The 16,669-nt window shown below is 52.4% G+C and overlaps 9 protein-coding genes across 9 annotated transcripts; 4 read left to right on the forward strand and 5 right to left on the reverse strand.

The window, feature by feature from the left end:
• Positions 1–693: 693 nt before the first annotated feature.
• Positions 694–1,753, forward strand: BZA70DRAFT_290705 (uncharacterized protein; the record flags this gene model as incomplete). Its single annotated transcript, XM_064914238.1, has 3 exons — positions 694–841; positions 936–1,060; positions 1,124–1,753. 3 exons carry the CDS (start codon positions 694–696, stop codon positions 1,751–1,753), a joined length of 903 nt encoding a protein of 300 aa, XP_064767191.1.
• Positions 1,754–1,931: 178 nt separating this feature from the next.
• Positions 1,932–4,854, reverse strand: BZA70DRAFT_202741 (uncharacterized protein). The gene is made up of 2 exons (XM_064910143.1): positions 3,686–4,854; positions 1,932–3,633 (listed from the first exon to the last, which is right to left on the reverse strand). The coding sequence occupies exons 1-2, from the start codon at positions 4,631–4,633 to the stop codon at positions 2,110–2,112; spliced, it is 2,472 nt and encodes an 823-aa protein (XP_064767192.1). The 5' UTR covers positions 4,634–4,854; the 3' UTR covers positions 1,932–2,109.
• A 1-nt stretch (position 4,855) lies between these two features.
• BZA70DRAFT_202740 (uncharacterized protein) lies at positions 4,856–6,441 on the reverse strand. Its single transcript, XM_064910142.1, has one exon. The coding sequence runs from the start codon at positions 6,086–6,088 to the stop codon at positions 5,327–5,329; it is 762 nt and encodes a 253-aa protein (XP_064767193.1). The 5' UTR covers positions 6,089–6,441; the 3' UTR covers positions 4,856–5,326.
• A 102-nt stretch (positions 6,442–6,543) lies between these two features.
• Positions 6,544–8,581, forward strand: BZA70DRAFT_281631 (Srm1 protein). The gene is made up of 2 exons (XM_064913144.1): positions 6,544–7,510; positions 7,575–8,581. The coding sequence occupies exons 1-2, from the start codon at positions 6,668–6,670 to the stop codon at positions 8,427–8,429; spliced, it is 1,698 nt and encodes a 565-aa protein (XP_064767194.1). The 5' UTR covers positions 6,544–6,667; the 3' UTR covers positions 8,430–8,581.
• Positions 8,582–9,845, reverse strand: BZA70DRAFT_281633 (golgi membrane protein-like protein). Its single transcript, XM_064913145.1, has 4 exons — positions 9,459–9,845; positions 9,366–9,400; positions 9,009–9,304; positions 8,582–8,938 (listed from the first exon to the last, which is right to left on the reverse strand). The coding sequence occupies exons 1-4, from the start codon at positions 9,763–9,765 to the stop codon at positions 8,764–8,766; spliced, it is 813 nt and encodes a 270-aa protein (XP_064767195.1). The 5' UTR covers positions 9,766–9,845; the 3' UTR covers positions 8,582–8,763.
• A 145-nt stretch (positions 9,846–9,990) lies between these two features.
• Positions 9,991–11,530, forward strand: BZA70DRAFT_203841 (thioesterase-like superfamily-domain-containing protein). Its single transcript, XM_064910146.1, has 7 exons — positions 9,991–10,313; positions 10,376–10,429; positions 10,487–10,751; positions 10,820–11,025; positions 11,084–11,150; positions 11,218–11,279; positions 11,343–11,530. Exons 1-7 carry the CDS (start codon positions 10,095–10,097, stop codon positions 11,391–11,393), a joined length of 924 nt encoding a protein of 307 aa, XP_064767196.1. The 5' UTR covers positions 9,991–10,094; the 3' UTR covers positions 11,394–11,530.
• On the reverse strand, positions 11,388–12,218 carry BZA70DRAFT_203866 (glutaredoxin-like domain-containing protein). Its single transcript, XM_064910148.1, has 2 exons — positions 11,703–12,218; positions 11,388–11,639 (listed from the first exon to the last, which is right to left on the reverse strand). The coding sequence occupies exons 1-2, from the start codon at positions 12,012–12,014 to the stop codon at positions 11,514–11,516; spliced, it is 438 nt and encodes a 145-aa protein (XP_064767197.1). The 5' UTR covers positions 12,015–12,218; the 3' UTR covers positions 11,388–11,513.
• A 105-nt stretch (positions 12,219–12,323) lies between these two features.
• BZA70DRAFT_290712 (WD40-repeat-containing domain protein) lies at positions 12,324–14,473 on the forward strand (the record flags this gene model as incomplete). The annotated part of the gene is made up of 3 exons (XM_064914239.1): positions 12,324–12,987; positions 13,062–13,162; positions 13,223–14,473. The coding sequence occupies 3 exons, from the start codon at positions 12,324–12,326 to the stop codon at positions 14,471–14,473; spliced, it is 2,016 nt and encodes a 671-aa protein (XP_064767198.1).
• An 83-nt stretch (positions 14,474–14,556) lies between these two features.
• Positions 14,557–16,596, reverse strand: BZA70DRAFT_203863 (protein-tyrosine phosphatase-like protein). Its single transcript, XM_064910147.1, has 4 exons — positions 16,113–16,596; positions 15,031–16,057; positions 14,834–14,953; positions 14,557–14,772 (listed from the first exon to the last, which is right to left on the reverse strand). Exons 1-4 carry the CDS (start codon positions 16,504–16,506, stop codon positions 14,640–14,642), a joined length of 1,674 nt encoding a protein of 557 aa, XP_064767199.1. The 5' UTR covers positions 16,507–16,596; the 3' UTR covers positions 14,557–14,639.
• Between the last annotated feature and the right edge of the window lie 73 nt (positions 16,597–16,669).

Here is a 16,669-nt window from a genome sequence, read left to right on the forward strand (position 1 = left end):
TTCTATAAATATACCTTGATTCATCCTAGTTAATATCAAACCGCAGAACGGAAGCCACAAATTTCAATAGTTTCCTCTGTGCAGATATAATATTCTGAGCACAGTGGTGGAATCCGTAATTACTCTCGCAGCCTCTGATGTTGATTGTAATGACCTTTCTCAAAACCCACGACTGCGCTGGCTCTGCGCACACCTTCTAGTCGCATACACAATTATCAATTCTTCTGCTACACCTTCTAATTAACAATAAATTCCAAACAATCTCATCTGCGCTATCTCAAAAACTACAGTTCCAAATCCGCAAGCAAAATGTACATTTAATCTTCTTCTGGAAAGAGTTCTGGGAGAAGCAAACGAACGCACGTGCCTCCGCTCCCTAAAGTTCCAAACCACCCAACGAAACCTGCCAGCTAATCATCCAAACCCACCTTCATCCGCCCGCGGTGCGATAAACGTCCACCACGCAGAGAATTGAGAAAGAGCAGAGCAAGAAAGGAAAGGGGTAATTAAGAATTGGGAGGATTTAGTGGATCGTGGTTTGATTTTGGCTGTTGCTGTGTTGTTGCGCAAACGGGTGATTCTGCTGCGTCGAGGGCCGTTCATATCTCGAATATTCAGGACGACTATCTTCTAAACTACACTACACTCACCTTCTCACACTCTCAACTTGCTGCATTTCAACTCACAGACAAAATGTTCTCTGCAACGCCACCAGGCTTCAAACACGCACCAGTCACGAAGCTGGTTATAATCTTCAACATCAGCGCGTCGATAATCACCTCGATCTTGGGGATCAAGCACTATGCTTTCCTGCAGTTTGTTCCACATGTTTGGAATTGGGGTATGTCCTTTATCTCTACAATTTACGTTTCTTGATTTTATTCACCTGCGTGACGGACGAGAGACGCGAGAGTGGGAGGCTAACGCGGATCTAGGACAATGGTGGAGACTGCTTGTATGGCAGTTTGTATATTTGAATGAGTCCGAGGTTTTATTCTCGTCGCTGCTGATCTATAATCTCCGCGTTATAGAGCGTCTACTCGGTAGTCGCAAGTTTGCTGTGCGTCTTCTCCCTCATATATCTTCACAACTGGATAAAATCAGATTGCTAACATCAATACAGTCCCTGCTCGTGCTCTCTATCGGATTCTCTCTCTTCACAGCCCCCATAACGCTCCTCTTACTCAAATTCATCCCCTCCTACTCAGCAAACTACCTCCCCTCCGGCCCCACCCCGCTCGTATTCACAGTCCTCGCCCTCTACCACGACCTCGTGCCCTCCGTCTACAAATTCAAAATCTCATCCTCCTCCTCCTCCCCACAACCCCACTCCCTCACCCTCTCCGACAAAATCTTCGTCTACCTGCTCGCAACCCAACTCGCCCTCTCCCAACTCCCCGGCTCCCTCATCTGCGCCTTCGCAGGCTGGCTCCTCGGCATCCTCTGGCTCAAAGACTTCCTCCCACTCCGCAACTTCCGCATCTCCCCGCGCGTCTGGTCCGCAATCCACGCCCGCGGCCGCGCCTCCCTCCTCGCCCTCAGCACAACTCCCAACCACCACGCCTCGGGAATCGCAGGCTTGGTGGCTGCTGCGGCAGCAGCAGAACGCACGGCGCAGCAGCAGCCGGCGATCGATCCTGTCGCGGGCTCGGCGACAACGACGGCTACGCCGCCCGCGGCGGCCACGGCGAGAACGCAGGCGGGGAGGGGGCTCGGGAGTCAGTTGTTGGATACGTTTCGCGGGGAGTTTTAGTGTGGTGAATTGTTTATGATAGTTGAATGCATGGTTTTCTTAAATGTTTGCATACGAGTAGGAGTAGACAATATTCTATCAATTTTAATTACGCGGTATCACTTCTCTCTAAAAAGTTTCATGAAGCAAGAGAGAGAAGGACGGACCGCCGGGGATCTAAATCACAATATACAGAAACGTACGCCCTTATACACCTGAACTTACACAATACATAACAACATGACAAATATGACAAATAGCAGGAGCAGTTTAAAATACAAAGCTGTGTATCCACCGAAAACACGCGGGATAAATATCCACAGTCTCTACATTCCCACAGCAATCACTCTATCCAAAAAGCAAAAGAGAAGCAGAAATTAAAAGTACGCGCTAGACTGCCCGGTCATGAACTGATACACGAGCGTCTCGTCATCAAACAGCTGGTAGAACTCAGTCTCGTCCACGTACGACACCGGGAGCTCTTTGATTTCCGCCAGCGCGATCTTGTCTTCTGCGGTTAGGTAGGGTAGTTGTTGGTGGTTTACTGGGAGTTGTTGCGTTGACTGCTGCTGCTGCTGCTGTTGTTGTTGTTGTGGTTGCGGCTGCGATGGGGTTTGTTGGACTTGGGGAGGGGTGGTGCTCGGGGGATAGGACGGCATGGGATTACTTATCCTCGCCGGCACCCGCGAGTCAGAAGGCGACACGGCCGTGGGCGACACGAAATTGAGCGTGCTGGTCGAGAGCGGGTCGTAGGGGCTGAAACCGCCGATACTTCCTCCCGTGCTGTAACTGTCCATCACGCTGCTGGCCGTGCTCTCGGTCTCGGACCAGATGTAGTTGTTGTTGTTGTTGTTGTTCGTGGACGGCATCAGGCTTGCGTCGATCGTTGGGGCGGGTACATTCTGCTGTTGCTGGAGGAGCTGCTGTTGATACAGCTGATCCCGCTGCTGCTGTGGTTGCTGCTGCTGGAAAGACATGACTGAGTCTGCATTCTTCAGCTGCGAAAGATACGTCGCCGCCGCCTCGCGCTGCTGGAAAACAATCCGCGCCGCCTCCTTGATCTGCCCGAGATTCACCGACGCCGTATCCCAAACCCCGCTCAGCGCGCGCAGACTGCCCACCGCCAACTTCACCCTCTCCTTCGCGAGCTCGCGGTCCTGCTCCTCCGCCCGCGCGTCCCCGTACTTTGGAAACAGGTCCCAGACGCACGCGGACAGGTGCACGATCGCAGAGAGTAAGATGCCGCAGGTGAAGAACGGCGAGCGCCGCGTGATCGAGTCGGCTGCGTAGGAGATTAGGTTCGCGAGCGCGTCCGCGGACGCAAGGCATTTCGCGGTGTGCGCGTCTGTCGCGGAGGAGTCTGCGTTCCCGCCGAACGAGCCGACGAGGTAGTTTAACTCCTCGACCGTCGACGGCGTGCGGGATTTGTATCCCTCGCTGTGCCGGTACGAGAGCGCGCGTGCGCGGAACGAGATCAGCAGCGACCGGGGCGTGAAGCAGGTATTATCGATTTCCTCGTACGCGTTCGGCACCAGAGCGAAATGCGACAGCCGCTTGTGCATCAAGATCAGCATGTTGTGGATAATCGTGCTCGCCATCAGCATGAGCTCGTCGACCTCGCGCCCGCCGCGGCCGGAGGGATCAAAGAAATGCGCCGCGGCCGTCGGCCGCACGAGCAGCATCTTCTTCTTTGACTCGGGCAGATGGAGAAGCCAGGTCGAGATCGAGGTGTCGACCATCTGCACTGCGCGCTCGTCCGATCGCGTGCGGTAGGCTTGGAAGATGCAGACGCCGCTGGTGTGCACGGCGTCGATGAGGTAGGCAAAGGAGGAAAAGTCGCGCGTGTCTTCTGCGAATATGCGGTTGACAAAGTCTTGCCGGGTGGGTGATGGCGGTATGAGCTGTGTACGTTAGCAGAATGATTTGAGAGAAGAAAATGAAGAAAGAACATACCCCATTGTCGTACTCGTCTTGCTCGCATGGCAATGGATAGTCCTTTCTCGGAATTGTGGCCAGCTTGAACTCCCGCTCGCAGTGAATAGAAGTAAGCCAAGCGTCCATGACGTACAGCATCCAGAACGTCCGAACAAGAGACTCTCTAAGCACCGAGCGAAAAATCGGGTCCTGCGACCGGCACGAGGAGGCGATGAAGCTGTCGATAAACGACACGTTCTGCATGCCGAGGTAGAGCGCCATGTCGACGACGTAGTTTCTGACCGCGAGCGATTTCGTCTGCTCGTTGCTGCTGTGGAGGACAATCATGTAGATCAGCAGGGCCTGGACTGCGAACGGGGAGGGCGTGAGGATGAAGGAGTAGGTCTGCGTGTGATCGGTCGAGGGGGAGATGTCGCCAAAGACGAGCCGGTCGATCGCGTTCTGGTAGAGCTTGCTGTCTGCGTTTTCGGAGTAGAACGAGCCGGTGAAGTGCACGACGGGGGCGAGCAGGTCGGAGACGATGGCGTTTGTGTCAGAGTCAAAGACGCCGGAGATGAGCGTGCTGTAGAACGAGCGCGGGACGACGACGGGGTGGGCGTTGTGGAAGTAGTAAAAGTAGAGGTCGATGAGTGACGGCGGCGCGGAGACGGCTGCGCTGTCGATTGGCCGCAGGCCGGTAGATGCGCCGGCAGTGAGATCGGCAGCGGAGATGTCGACGTCGACTAGTCTGCGCTTGGGGAGACCGACGCCGTCGACGGAGGACACGGTGGAGGAGGAGAGTGATGAGGACGCGGTGGAGGAGGAGGAGGAGGAGGGGGAGGATTTCCAGCCGCGGCGGGACTTGACGTAGACGCACTCGCGCTGGGCAGACTTGCAGCGCTGGCAGACTGGCACGCCGGCGTCGCATTTGAGATGGCGGGAACGGCAGGCCAGACAGGCGGTGGAGACGGGGGCGGGGACCTCCATGAGTAGGGGAGGATGAGATGAGGATGGGAGAGGAACTCGATGAGAGATCTGGGGGGATCCGAGGAGAAGAAGAAAAAGAAGGAGAAAAAGAAGGAGAAAAAGAAGAAGATAGAGCTATTAAAAAGAATAAAAGAACAAGAGAAGGTAAAGAAAGAGAAAAGAGGTAAAGAACGAAGGAGGAGTGGTTTTCGAGGAGTCGGAGAAAAGCAGCGCGTTGGTCGAAGAGATGACGAAATGCGCCACAGTCTCGCCTTTAAAGCCCGGTTAGGTCCCTGAGGGCTTTTGAGGGATCTTCTGCCAGCGACTGATTGTTTGCTGGGTTTATTGTTGTTTAACTGAGCTAATTTACACCGAAATGACTAGAATTCAAATCAAACACAATATCCGGATTACTAAACACAGAACTGCTGAGCAAGCACTGCGGTGGCTTGTGAACGTCAGGTCTTTCCCTTTTCAGTCATCTGTCTCCGGGCACAGGTCATCCGATATCCGGCCTATGCTCGGCGGTTTTGCCAGCCTGCACGCACGGGACTCTCTTGACTGACAGTCGATTGTTTCTGTACGGCTGGGCGTGTGTTGGAATATGGATAGGGAGTGTATTATTCATTGGAACAGCCACGATTAAGATTAGGATAGGTAATGTACAGCAAATTATAGAACAAAACATAGAACACAGAATAAAGATACAAACGCTCACTTCAAGAAATCCTCAAACAACGACTTGAACGCCGGCTTTGCGTCCTTATCGATGACCTCGCCATGGCAGGGCACGATGGTCTCAAAGTCCCAGCCGTAGATGATCTTGAGTCCATCGGCCGTGGTCTTGTCGAAAGCCGCGCCAATCATGCGCTTGTGCCATGCGCTGTAGGGATGCAGACGGTTGAACAGTCGCGAGAAGAAGCCGGTGGGTTTGGTCGATGACTTGGAGTACTGTTCGGTCGCGGGCAGGTTGAACATCACGTCGGCCTCGATGAAGGTCTTGGTCGGGACGTGCAGGATGCCGATCTCCTTGTTGCGCGTGCCGGCCATATACACAAACTTGAACGCAGACTCGAGCAACGAGTCCTCGATCCCAAGATCCTTCGCAGTCACCTCCTTGTTCGACTCTGTGATCTCATAGTCGACGTGAACGCCCTGAGGCTCCTTCCGCGCGCGCAGACCGGCAGGTCCAATCACTTTGGCGGACGGATACTTGTCCTTCCACCCCTTGAGCGCCATGTGGTGCTCAAAGTCCGGCGCAATCAGGTAGCGCACCTCGCGGCCGGCGACCATGGTCTCGGACTCGGTGTCGTAGGGCACGGGGGCGATGACGGCCAGTGTCGCGGGATCTAGTGTGACGACCGTGCAGCGGCCGCCGATCTCGAACAGACCCGCGCGGCGGAACGGGCACGAGAGGATCGAGATCGAGGGGTTGAGTACGCGGGGGACCGCGCAGAGCGGAGATGGGTAGGCCATGGTGTAGTGTGTATGTGTGTGTGTTAAAAAGTGCTGATAAGAGGATCAATGGCGATACCAGCTCGATGATGGACGAGCGATGGGAATTTATCTCGTCGAGTTAGAGTTACGTCATCGCCTTTTCCTTCTTCCTCGGCTCCGCGAATTCTATTGCCCTCAGTCCCCGACGTTTTCATCGCTGCTTTCGCCGACCAGAAAATCAGGTCGCCGGCGTATTATTAATCGTCTTTTGCATTAGAAATCAGACCTTCCGCAGTCTCTTCTGGACCGCTTCGTATTGCTGACTACTCCGCCCTCGGCGTGTACGGGTCTCTACTCTTCCTTAGCCGAGTCTGTACTTCGGTCTGTACGACCTTCTATCGTATTCGTATTTGTCAGCACAAGGGCCTCGTGTTGATGTAAACAAAAACCACACACATCTCATCATCAAAAAACTTTCGTGGAGCTGAATCAGCATCCTCGTTTCTTTCTCCCATCTTTATAGCAAAAAGAAGAAGAAGATACAGAGAAGGACACTTCTTTCCTTTCTTATTCATACACTTGCATCTTTCATTTGCATAACCCCACCAGCATCAAACAATGGCACCAGCTGCAGGACGCAAGCGCAAGCAACCTCACGACGACGAGCCCGCCGCCACGGCAGCTCCCGCAAAGCGCCAGCAAAAGACCCCGTCGACCAAACCACCCGCACCTGTTCCCGCCAGACGCGGCGGCCGCAAGCGGGACTCACTCACCTCCTCGTCTTCTTCCTCCTCCTCTGCTTCCTCCTCGGTTTCCGCAAAGGGCTCTATCAAAGCAGACTCGGTCCTGACCACCATCACAGAGCCTGATTCTCAGCCGATCGAAGATACGCAGGTTGACGTCGACCCCGAGGAGAAAAAAGAGGCCGCGACCACTAATGGCACAAAACATGAGCCCGCGGCGCCGAAGCCATACAAGCTGCGCAAAGTCACAAAAGAAATCACTCCGATCCCAGCTCTGAAATCCGTCCCCCTCAACGTTTACGTCTTTGGCACCGGCAGCATGGCCGAGCTCGGTCTCGGCCCCGAGGCAAAGACAAAAGAAGTCAAGCGCCCGCGTCTGAACCCGTTTCTTCCCATCGACTCGGTCTCAATCGTCGACTTCGCCGTCGGCGGCGCGCATGTCCTCGCCCTCGACAAAGACGGCAAGATTTGGTCCTGGGGTTGTAATGACCATGGTACCCTCGGTCGCAATACCTCACAGGGCGAGGAGGGATTACTCCGTGATATGGATGCTGAAGACGACGACGACGATGACGGTGATCTTAACCCGCTCGAGAGCACTCCGGCTAAAGTCACCGGACTGCCTGATGATCTTGTCTTTGTCCAGGTCGCGGCTTCTGATAGCTTGAGCTTGGCCCTCACCAGCGAAGGCCGCGTCTGGGCCTGGGGTACATTCAGAGTATGTACCATTTCCTTCCCTCGTTAAATTCTCTTGTGACACTCATAACTTACACTCCACACAGCACAATGAAGGTATTCTCGGCTTCAACGAGGACGTCATGTTCCAGAGAGAGCCAGTCCAGGTCCGGATCGAGTTCCCCGTCAGCCAGATTGCGGCCGGCAAGGACCACGTAATGGCCTTAACCACGAACGGCAAAGTCTACACCTGGGGCAACGGTCAGCAATTCCAGCTCGGCCACCGCGTGCTCGACCGCTACCAGAAGCAGGCTCTGCAGCCGCGCGAGATCGGTATCCGAAATATCAAGTACATCGGATCTGGCGAGTTCCATTCGTTTGCGATCGACACCCAAGGCCGCGTGTTGGCCTGGGGGTTGAATCAGTTTGGCCAGTGCGGAATTCCAAGCGAAGGCGCGGGCGAGGACGGCGCGGTGGTCACCGAGCCGACGTACATCAACGCGTTTGATGGCAAAAACATCATCTCAATCACAGCAGGCGAGCACCACTCCGTCGCGCTCTCGGCAGAGAACGACATGTACACTTTCGGCCGCATCGATTCGTCCGAGATCGGCATCGAAAAAGACGAGCTGCCCGACACCGCCGTCAAAGACGACAGCGGCCGCCCGCGCTTCCTTCCCGTGCCTACCAAAGTCGCGCTCGAGAACGAGGACGGGAAAGTCAAGTACATTGCCTGCGGAAGCCACCACAACATCGCGCTCGCGAGCTCCGATGGCTCGGCGTGGACCTGGGGATTCGGCGAGACGTATCAGTGCGGCCAGGGTCCTGCGGGCGAGGACGTTGAGATTCCGACAAAGATTGAAAACACGGCTACGCAGGGGGTGAATATGCTGCTTGCCGGCGCTGGAGGACAGTTTAGCGTTATTGGTGGACTTAAAACTGAAGCGAAGGAGGAGAAGTGATGCGTGTGAGATATTTCGTCAATAGACTGGTTGATTCTTTTGAACAATTTTGTCTAATGAGACTTATCCTAGCGTCTCTCTTAAAAGTTCTTGCTGATCTGCAAATCAAAGCTAGTACTCATTGTATTAAAAGCTAGAATGAAAAAAAAAGACAAGAACTATGTTTTTAACCCGTTTAAAAGACCCAAATTATACACTCTTATTATTTTACAAATGCATCCGCCAACCGCGCAAGAAGAGTCAAGTTCATCCTCCCATCACCCTCTCCTTTGAATCACCTCCTCTGAATCACCCGAGGGAGAGGATTTCAAGATGACAGATCAGAAAAGGTCATTCATGCCTTATCGGCAAAGATGGTCATGACTGCGAAGACGCTGTAGAACAGCATGAGCGGGTATGCTACCAGCGGTCTCATGTCTGAGAGCTGGAGGACGGCGACGAACATTGCGGAGGAGGAGTATGTGCACCAGAATATGGAGAGCGCGCAGAAGAGGTAGCCGATGAAGTTGCTGGGGGAGTAAGATGCGGTTAGCTCGATTTCAAGATGGATGGAAAATAAAAGGTGAGAGAGAGACGTACTCGACAGAGACGATGATGCCAATAGCAGAAGTGACAACAAGCGGAAGCAGACAATAACCAAGCACGCTCGCAGTTCTGATAAAGTCGATACCGCCGGTGGTGGCCATCAAGTTCATGATGAAATGCAGCGATATTGATCCCAGCAGCGCGACGCCGTAGATGTAGCCGAAATGAATCTTGCCAGATAGGAGGAGGAAGGTGCCAAAGAGGAGGAAAAAGAGAATAGGACCGGCGAGATCGGAGTCGTCCATGATGTTTTGATCTACTCTGGCCAGGGGATTGAGGACGGTTAATGTCTATCAGCGATGAGATTAGAAAACGGTCTGTTTGGCATGGAATGGTTCAGTCTCAACAAACCTTTGACTTTATGTGTCCGAAATTGATTCCAAGCTCTAGAGATATCGGCAGTTAGAGAATATCCAACGCAGGTGATGAGAAATAGCAACATACCTTCCAGCAACGGAGGTTCATCAGAATACCCGCCAGTTCCAAATGCAGCCAGCAATCCACGACTCAACCGTTCACCGCTCGCAGCAGCAGACATACCGTCCGCCGCCCCACCCGCTCCAGCAGCTCCAGTGCTGCTGCCGCCAAACGCAGACGAGTACTGCGGAGTCACGCCGCCCATCCCGCTCCGGCTGGTGCTGAATCGTCCGCCGGCCGGGGCGTTGATCGGCGCATCGTAGTTGGAGGAGTAGAACTGCAGGTTCGCAGAGTCGCCGTACTGCTGCTGCTGTGATTGATTTGCATACGCCATTTCTTCTCTGCTGATGCTTCTTCTTGCTGTCCTTCGCGGTGTCTTCAGCGCCGTTCCTGTGCCTGCGTGTCGATGTCCACGGCCTCCCCTGCGAGGCTCGAGATAACCACTTATGTCAGCCTCTTACTCACGTGATCGTGTTCACGTGAGTCCACGTGACTGATTCTGACTGTCCGGGAGTTCGTCGGCTCAACGCGGCTCCTGTGCGCCGCACGAGCTCCACCCCGCGAGCCGAGGCAAAGAGACGAATAGATTCGAGATAAAAGCAGCTCGTCGCGACCACCGTCTGTTGTTGCTGCTGTTGTTGCTGTTTACTGCTTATTATCGACATGTCTGAGTCCTCTTCTGATATCTCACCTATCGAGCATGTGCTCAAGCTCGAGCAGCTCGACGCCGACCTCTTCCGCAGCGCCGAACCTCTCTACAAGGCCCGGGGAGCCCGCGGTATCTTTGGCGGCAACGTGATTTCGCAGTCGCTGATGGCTGCTATCAAGACCGTGCCGGAGACCTTTCAGGTGCACAGCATGCACTGCTACTTTTTGCTTGCGGTATTGCGCTTTGTGTGGTTTAGAGAAATAGAGCTGTGTTGCTGATCAGATATGGGATTTAGGGTGATTCGAGCTTGCCAGTGCTCTACTTCGTCGAGCGGATCCGCGAGGGCAAAGTATGTATCTTTGTTAGCTGTATTATGAAGCGCACACATTCTAACATAATCCTACAGTCTTTCTGCACTCGCACCGTCCAGGCTCGCCAAAAGGGCCGCTGCATCTTCTCGACCACAATCTCGTTCCAGATCCCCGTCAAGACGCCGCTGAATCACCAGGTCAGCTTCCCAGGCACCTCGCTTCCCCAGCCTGAAGACCTACCTAGTCTTGCCGAGTACGCACTGGAGCTGTACAAAGCTGGTGCGATCTCGAAGACCGAGTATGAATTCTCTGACGAGCTTTCGCGGGTTGCTCCTACTGAGTCCAAGACCTTTATCCCTCGTATGTCTTTACTCCTTCCAATCTGCCTCGTATATCCCCAACAAGACCTGATCTGACGCCTTTGACAGAGTATTCGAAAGATATGCCACCCCAGGACCGCCGAAACTACCTATGGATCAAAGCAAAGGGCAACATCCAAGAAGCCAGCGCACACGCCATGGCTCTCGCCTACATGAGCGATAACGCTCTCCTCGGGACCTCGGTGCGAGTCAACGGGATCGGATCCAAGCATATATCGATGATGGTCAGCTTGGATCATATTATCTATTTCCATGTGAGTGGTGTTCATACAGCTGGGTGGTGGATGCGGTGAACTAACGGCTTGCGTGTAGGCTCCGATTAAAGCTGACGAGTGGCTTTTGTACGAGATGCAGTCTCCTTGGACCGGATCTGCAAGAGGTACATATTTGTTTTGCTCTATAAAGGGTTTTCAAGCAGCTAAATAATTGACTCATTATTCAATCAGGCCTAGTATATGCTCGCGTCTTCAGCAGAGACGGTACTCTTCTCGCGTCCGTCATTCAGGAGGTATGTCTTCCGTAATTTCTTCTTTCCTGTTGTCCAATTTGCTGATTCTTCTTTATACAAAAGGGAGTCGTGAGACTGAAAGACTTGGAACTCAAGTCAAAGTCCAAGCTATAGGTTGTTTATTGATCTTGAAGATTGTAGTATAGAAAGGAAGTTGGTAGCACCCGAATGTATTATATACAGAAAACTCGAGATTCTATTAGATGTTCTCCCCGTTGTAATCATAGTATAAATTCACGAGGACTCTTTCAAAGAGTTGTTCACGAGATCGATAACGTCTTTCTGCTTGATGTGGTGCATGATCCTGTGGATTTTATCAGATTCCGAGGTTTGAAAGTGTACAACCGGGACATCGAATGCCTGTACTCCAGCAATTAACACACGCCACTAAACCTCTGCAAATACAAACAAACAAGTCCTCACGTATTTATCAAACCATTCCTTGTTCTCGGGCTCGAGAATATTGACAACCTGTAACTCAAACTCGGGCAGTTCCTTCACTGCTTTCGAGATCGATTCCTTCGCTTCCTCACAAAGCCCGCACTCTGGTCTGGAATATAGCAACATCCTCGGCAGACGCACAGTAGCAGCCGCTACAGAACGCGAAAAGAATCTCCGCGAGATCATTCTGGGCTGAACTGTGGGCAAACAGTCGATGATTAAAGGCAAACCAGAGCTCATCGCGGACGGGAAGACAAAATGAATTAAGGTTTCAATAGGTTCCTGCGCCGGCATCTGAAGCTCGCCGTGCGCAGGTCTACGAACCAGCACCCAGCAAGGCCTTTGAACACCGCTGCGAACAACAACTGCAGCAGGTTCTGTCCTCTGACTGTCTTGGTGCTGCAATTGTGAAGATAGAGACAGATCGATGCACGGTGGAAGATAGCTGATCCGTGAACTGCTTGGTAGGTCGAATGTTTTCTTTTGATCTCATGGTAGAAAGGGAGGGCTCAGTCCTGCTCTCCGCCTTTTATGCCAAATCTCCTTCGCATACAAACTAACTCCTGTCTGCGTACTGTCAACAGCACGAAAAGACAAAAAACAATGGATGAGGAAGACGCGGTTCTAGATCGGTCCGACGACGAGCGCGAGTCCGACGAGCTGGCGGGGCGCGAGTCTGACGCCGACGGCAACAACGATAACGATAACGACAACGATGCCGACAATGACGGCGACGCCGACGCCGACGCCGACGGTGAAATGGACGTGGACGACGACGATGAAGATGACGCGGACGGAGACGGCGATGCTGATGGCGATGCCGATGGTGAGGAAAGAGATCAGGGCGATGAGGACGAGGACTACCCCGCCAGCAGTGCCGCGACCAAGCACCCGTCCGTCGACGACGAAGATCCCACAAACACAGTAATAGACAAAGACCCGACCTGGCTGTACTCCTACGCTCATTCTCGCCAGTTTGTGAAAAGCAAGCTCCTCCCAGGCCTCGACGGTTGTCCCTCATACGATATTGCTCCCTACGTCGCGGCGCCAATGTCGACCTCGATCAACTGCGTCGATCTACCGCAGAGCATGAGATGGATCTTCACCGGCGGTCAAGACGGGTTTATTCGGAAATTTGACTTCTTTGCCTCAGTAAACGGAAAACTGCCGTTGACTGTCGCGCAGAAGCATCCGTTTGCCGACAGTATCACAAAAGCTGGTGTATTGCTATCTTATTGGGAGAATGAGATTCCCACCGAAACCGATGGTCAGTTAATAAACAGCATTGCGAGAACTTGTATTTCATACAACAGTCCGTACTAACCTTCTTTCGCTCTCCAGACACGGTTGTAACAGGCCCCGAAGACAGCGAGATGCAGATTTCACCTGTTTACGCGATGGCCGTCCAATCACAATGCTTGTGGCTCGTGTCAGGAACTTCGGTAAGAGCAATGTCATTCATTAGCCCGTGACTCTTTTATTGACTATGACATTTTCTATAGACCGGAGGAATTACTTTACAGTCGATTCGACACGCCGAAGGCCGGATCCACGCACACCTCAAAAAGCACACGTCCGCGGTCTCTGTGCTGCGGTTAAATCGCGACGAGACCTCGGTCATCAGTGGAGGCTGGGACAAGAAGATTTTCGAGTGGGATCTGAATACAGGGAATGTTGTGCGGGATTATTCAGGAAGTACGGGACAGATCAGTGTTATAGCATGGCGGCCTGAGGTTGATACTACTGTACCCTCAAGTGCGTTTAGTCAGAATCTGGAGGCCGTCAAGGAGGACATGTCAGCAATGAACGGGGCCGATAATGACGCCGATGCTGCCGCTGGGATGGACAAGAAGGAAGACGACTCGGATTCGATGGGTTCACTATTTGGAGAAGACAACGACGACGACGACGAGGAAACGCATGGGGTTAGCAGTGAACTGATGCAGCATGACGTGATTTCAGCTGCAGCGTCGACAGAAAATCATCCAGACGAGGAAATGGTAGACGCTGTCTCTGATCTGAAGGCGGAAAAAGACGAGTCTGAAGGGTTTGAGCAGGCTCAAACAAACGGAGCAAATGACGCAGATTCAGCAAAGCAGACGACCGAACAGCAGGAAACGGATCAGAAAGAATCCTCAACATCATTAGGTGGTGGTAGCGTCGTCGTTTCACTCAACGGTGACACCAGCGAAGGTGACCAAAAGGACCAGCAGCAGTCGAACAACGTCTTTGTATCGGCATCGATCGACGGAAAGGCAAAACTCTGGGACAGAAGATCAGGCAAACCCATAGCCGACATAGGTCAACAGTCAAGCGTTCCTCCCTGGTGTACGAGCGCCTGCTGGTCTCTCGACGGCAACAGCATCTATTTTGGTCGCCGAAACTGCGTCGTCGAGGAATTCTCGGTGCGCGGATCTCTAGAGAAGCCTTCGCGGACACTACGTCTGCCCGCCGGGTCCGGCCCTGTTTCTTGCGTGAGCCCGATGCCGAACGGACGACACTTAGTCTGTGCGTCGTTCGACAACATCCGCTTATACGATCTGCAACAGTCCGCGGCATCGAGCACGTCACAATCCTCGAGCGTCACAAGTAAAGTGCCTTTCCTGATCGTACCCGGTCATCACGGCGGCACAATCTCGGACGTTCTGATAGACCAGACGGGTAAGTACATGATTACCACGGGCGGTAATAGAGGGTGGGAAGGAACTGCGACCGAAGTCATGCTGGTGTACGAGATAGAGAAAATCATGTAAATATATCCTATCGACTATGAGTTTAATCTAGATAGCTGTATATTATGCCTTATGTTTTGCTTGTTTTCATCTGTTTGTTGGTGTGTGAATAGCTTGCTATCTGGAGCCTATTAATGCTGCTGATGATAATTACTCAATCTTTTAAATGATTTGACTTGTGTGAAGTCTAACCTTCCAAAAGATTATCCCTGATCTGTGATATCTCGTCCTGCGAGAATCCTAGATACTCTGTAAGATAAAACTGTACACCACCAAACTCTTCGTCTAGCATCACTAGCGTTTTATACATCGTCTCGTAGCTAGACAAAAATTTTAACATCAGAACAACATACTAGCGAAGAAATAGGACAAGATACATACGTTGAGCTGATCATCGACTCCAGCTTCGCCCTATCTGTGACCTCTGGATATTTGAGAGAGAAATTCTGTATCACTTGCTCAAACTTGGACGCTATGCCGATTCTCGTGAGCTCATATTCTCTTCATTATCAGAGTAATACTGGTTAGCGACTTTCCTACTTTGTCGTCTGTTAAAACAGGCAGAGGGCAACAGATACCTTGATATAACATCCCGATCAATGCCACAGAGCTCTAGAACCAGCGCGCAAAATACACCAGTCCGATCTTTTCCCGCAGTACAGTGAACCACAAACGGCTGCGACGGGTACTTCAGCACGTGCTCGAAAATCGTCCGGTACGCAAGTTTCCCGTCCTGGAGAATCTCGCGATAAAGGTTAATGTACCCGTCTACGCCGGTACTCAGCTGTAGCAATTTCGTGGACGTGTCGAGCGCGGATTGATCGTGGGGCTCTTTTCCCAGCGGGGTGTGTATCCGCTCGATACCCTCGATGGAGTAGATACCGTTCTTTTCGCACTCCGAAGCGGATCGTAGATCAAAAGCCTTTGCAATCCCCAAGGCCTTCAATTGACGCTCGCCATTCTCTGTCAAAGAGTGAAGCGACGCAGCTCTGTATATCATGCCCGACCGAACCTTCTTCCCTTTTGCTGGCACCTTCCACCCTCCGAGATCTCTGAAATTCACCACCCCTTCTATATTTTTAAACCGACTATTAATCTTCAACGCTCGACTGCTTTGCTTAACAAACCGCTGCCGGCGCGATTCTGGCGAAAGCCAGTCTGCGATAACCCGCACGACTTCAGGATTATAACTCACGCGCTCGCCAGATTCTGGATCCAGGCCGTAGAAGTTATGATCACCCTTGCGAACGTAATGCAGTGTATGGCGCGCACCGAGTAAATTTGCATACTTTGCAGAGTCTTCTACAAACAATGTGCCATCGTTAAGTCCGTACACAGACAGAAAACTTGCACATTCTGAAAGATTAACGAGGGAAGTCATATCTGGTTCTGCAAGACTGAGCGTTTCAGAAGCCGGAATCAGCACGCGCTTGGTCTTCATGTAGCGCGGTACGGTGGCCCAGTAGCCTCCGTCTTGTTCCCAGTTTGGGTTGGCGTTCTTTGCTTTCTCGATAATGAGCTCGGTGCGGAATCGTGAGCTGCAGTTGACGTAGTAGGGAAAGGTATGATTGTAGCGGAGAGAGTAGATGAAAGAGGCGATGTTTCCTGCAAAAGTGTTAACATTCGTCTCTAGTATACACAAAGAAGTTTGAAAATGTACCTCTCGAGTGAGCTACTGACGCGACCACTTCCATCCCCTTCGTTGCTCTAAAAAACGTAACGACGTCCCTGATATCAGAAATATCATCATCCAACGTTCTCCCCGCCGAACTCTCAATCTCAGCACTCTCCCCACAATTCCTAAAATCAAACCTAAACGAGCAAAACCCCAAGTCGTCCTGTGCAAGTCTATGTGCCAGCAACTTCTGATAGCAGTAATTCTTATGTCCGCCAAAGCCGTGCATGATCAGCACAAACTGAGTGGGCGGATAGGACGGCCTGCGCGGGGTGGTCAGCGTTCCCACAATCGCGCCCTCCGACGAAGTCGACGGGAGCGAGAACGGGATTTCAATCCGCTCCTCGGTGAATGCGTCCTTATCTGCTACAACCGCCATCGTCGAGTTCTGCAAGGCTGTCGACGACCTTCAAAGGTGTTTGGGGAAGACAGCCGCGCAGTCATTTATCGGGGCGAACTTGTTGAACGGAAGTCTGAATTAAGGTTCTAGTTACCAACTCTATTTTCAGGGGAAGGCGAGAGGCTCTTGAAGAGGCTCCTTT

This window comes from Myxozyma melibiosi (genome assembly GCF_037950935.1).
Source record: "Myxozyma melibiosi strain Phaff 52-87 chromosome Unknown BZA70scaffold_9, whole genome shotgun sequence".
Lineage (NCBI taxonomy): Eukaryota > Fungi > Ascomycota > Lipomycetes > Lipomycetales > Lipomycetaceae > Myxozyma > Myxozyma melibiosi.

What these genes read in the sequence shown, in the direction of transcription:
- BZA70DRAFT_202741 (XM_064910143.1), bottom strand. Translation starts at nt 4,633, where the DNA reads ATGGAGGTCCCCGCCCCCGTCTCCACCGCCTGTCTGGCCTGCCGTTCC. An exon ending in AAGACGAGTACGACAATGGG is followed by an intron (nt 3,634 to 3,685) that starts GTATGTTCTTTC and finishes TAACGTACACAG; the next exon opens with CTCATACCGCCATCACCCAC.
- BZA70DRAFT_202740 (XM_064910142.1), bottom strand. Translation starts at nt 6,088, where the DNA reads ATGGCCTACCCATCTCCGCTCTGCGCGGTCCCCCGCGTACTCAACCCC.
- BZA70DRAFT_281631 (XM_064913144.1), top strand. Translation starts at nt 6,668, where the DNA reads ATGGCACCAGCTGCAGGACGCAAGCGCAAGCAACCTCACGACGACGAG. An exon ending in GGGCCTGGGGTACATTCAGA is followed by an intron (nt 7,511 to 7,574) that starts GTATGTACCATT and finishes CACTCCACACAG; the next exon opens with CACAATGAAGGTATTCTCGG.
- BZA70DRAFT_281633 (XM_064913145.1), bottom strand. Translation starts at nt 9,765, where the DNA reads ATGGCGTATGCAAATCAATCACAGCAGCAGCAGTACGGCGACTCTGCG. An exon ending in TGAACCTCCGTTGCTGGAAG is followed by an intron (nt 9,401 to 9,458) that starts GTATGTTGCTAT and finishes CGATATCTCTAG; the next exon opens with AGCTTGGAATCAATTTCGGA. An exon ending in GGCATCATCGTCTCTGTCGA is followed by an intron (nt 8,939 to 9,008) that starts GTACGTCTCTCT and finishes TTACTCCCCCAG; the next exon opens with CAACTTCATCGGCTACCTCT.
- BZA70DRAFT_203841 (XM_064910146.1), top strand. Translation starts at nt 10,095, where the DNA reads ATGTCTGAGTCCTCTTCTGATATCTCACCTATCGAGCATGTGCTCAAG. An exon ending in GTCCAAGACCTTTATCCCTC is followed by an intron (nt 10,752 to 10,819) that starts GTATGTCTTTAC and finishes CGCCTTTGACAG; the next exon opens with AGTATTCGAAAGATATGCCA. An exon ending in TCGCGTCCGTCATTCAGGAG is followed by an intron (nt 11,280 to 11,342) that starts GTATGTCTTCCG and finishes TTTATACAAAAG; the next exon opens with GGAGTCGTGAGACTGAAAGA.
- BZA70DRAFT_203866 (XM_064910148.1), bottom strand. Translation starts at nt 12,014, where the DNA reads ATGCCGGCGCAGGAACCTATTGAAACCTTAATTCATTTTGTCTTCCCG. An exon ending in AGGAATGGTTTGATAAATAC is followed by an intron (nt 11,640 to 11,702) that starts GTGAGGACTTGT and finishes GCTGGAGTACAG; the next exon opens with GCATTCGATGTCCCGGTTGT.
- BZA70DRAFT_203863 (XM_064910147.1), bottom strand. Translation starts at nt 16,506, where the DNA reads ATGGCGGTTGTAGCAGATAAGGACGCATTCACCGAGGAGCGGATTGAA. An exon ending in GTCAGTAGCTCACTCGAGAG is followed by an intron (nt 16,058 to 16,112) that starts GTACATTTTCAA and finishes ACACTTTTGCAG; the next exon opens with GAAACATCGCCTCTTTCATC. An exon ending in GATCGGGATGTTATATCAAG is followed by an intron (nt 14,954 to 15,030) that starts GTATCTGTTGCC and finishes CTGATAATGAAG; the next exon opens with AGAATATGAGCTCACGAGAA.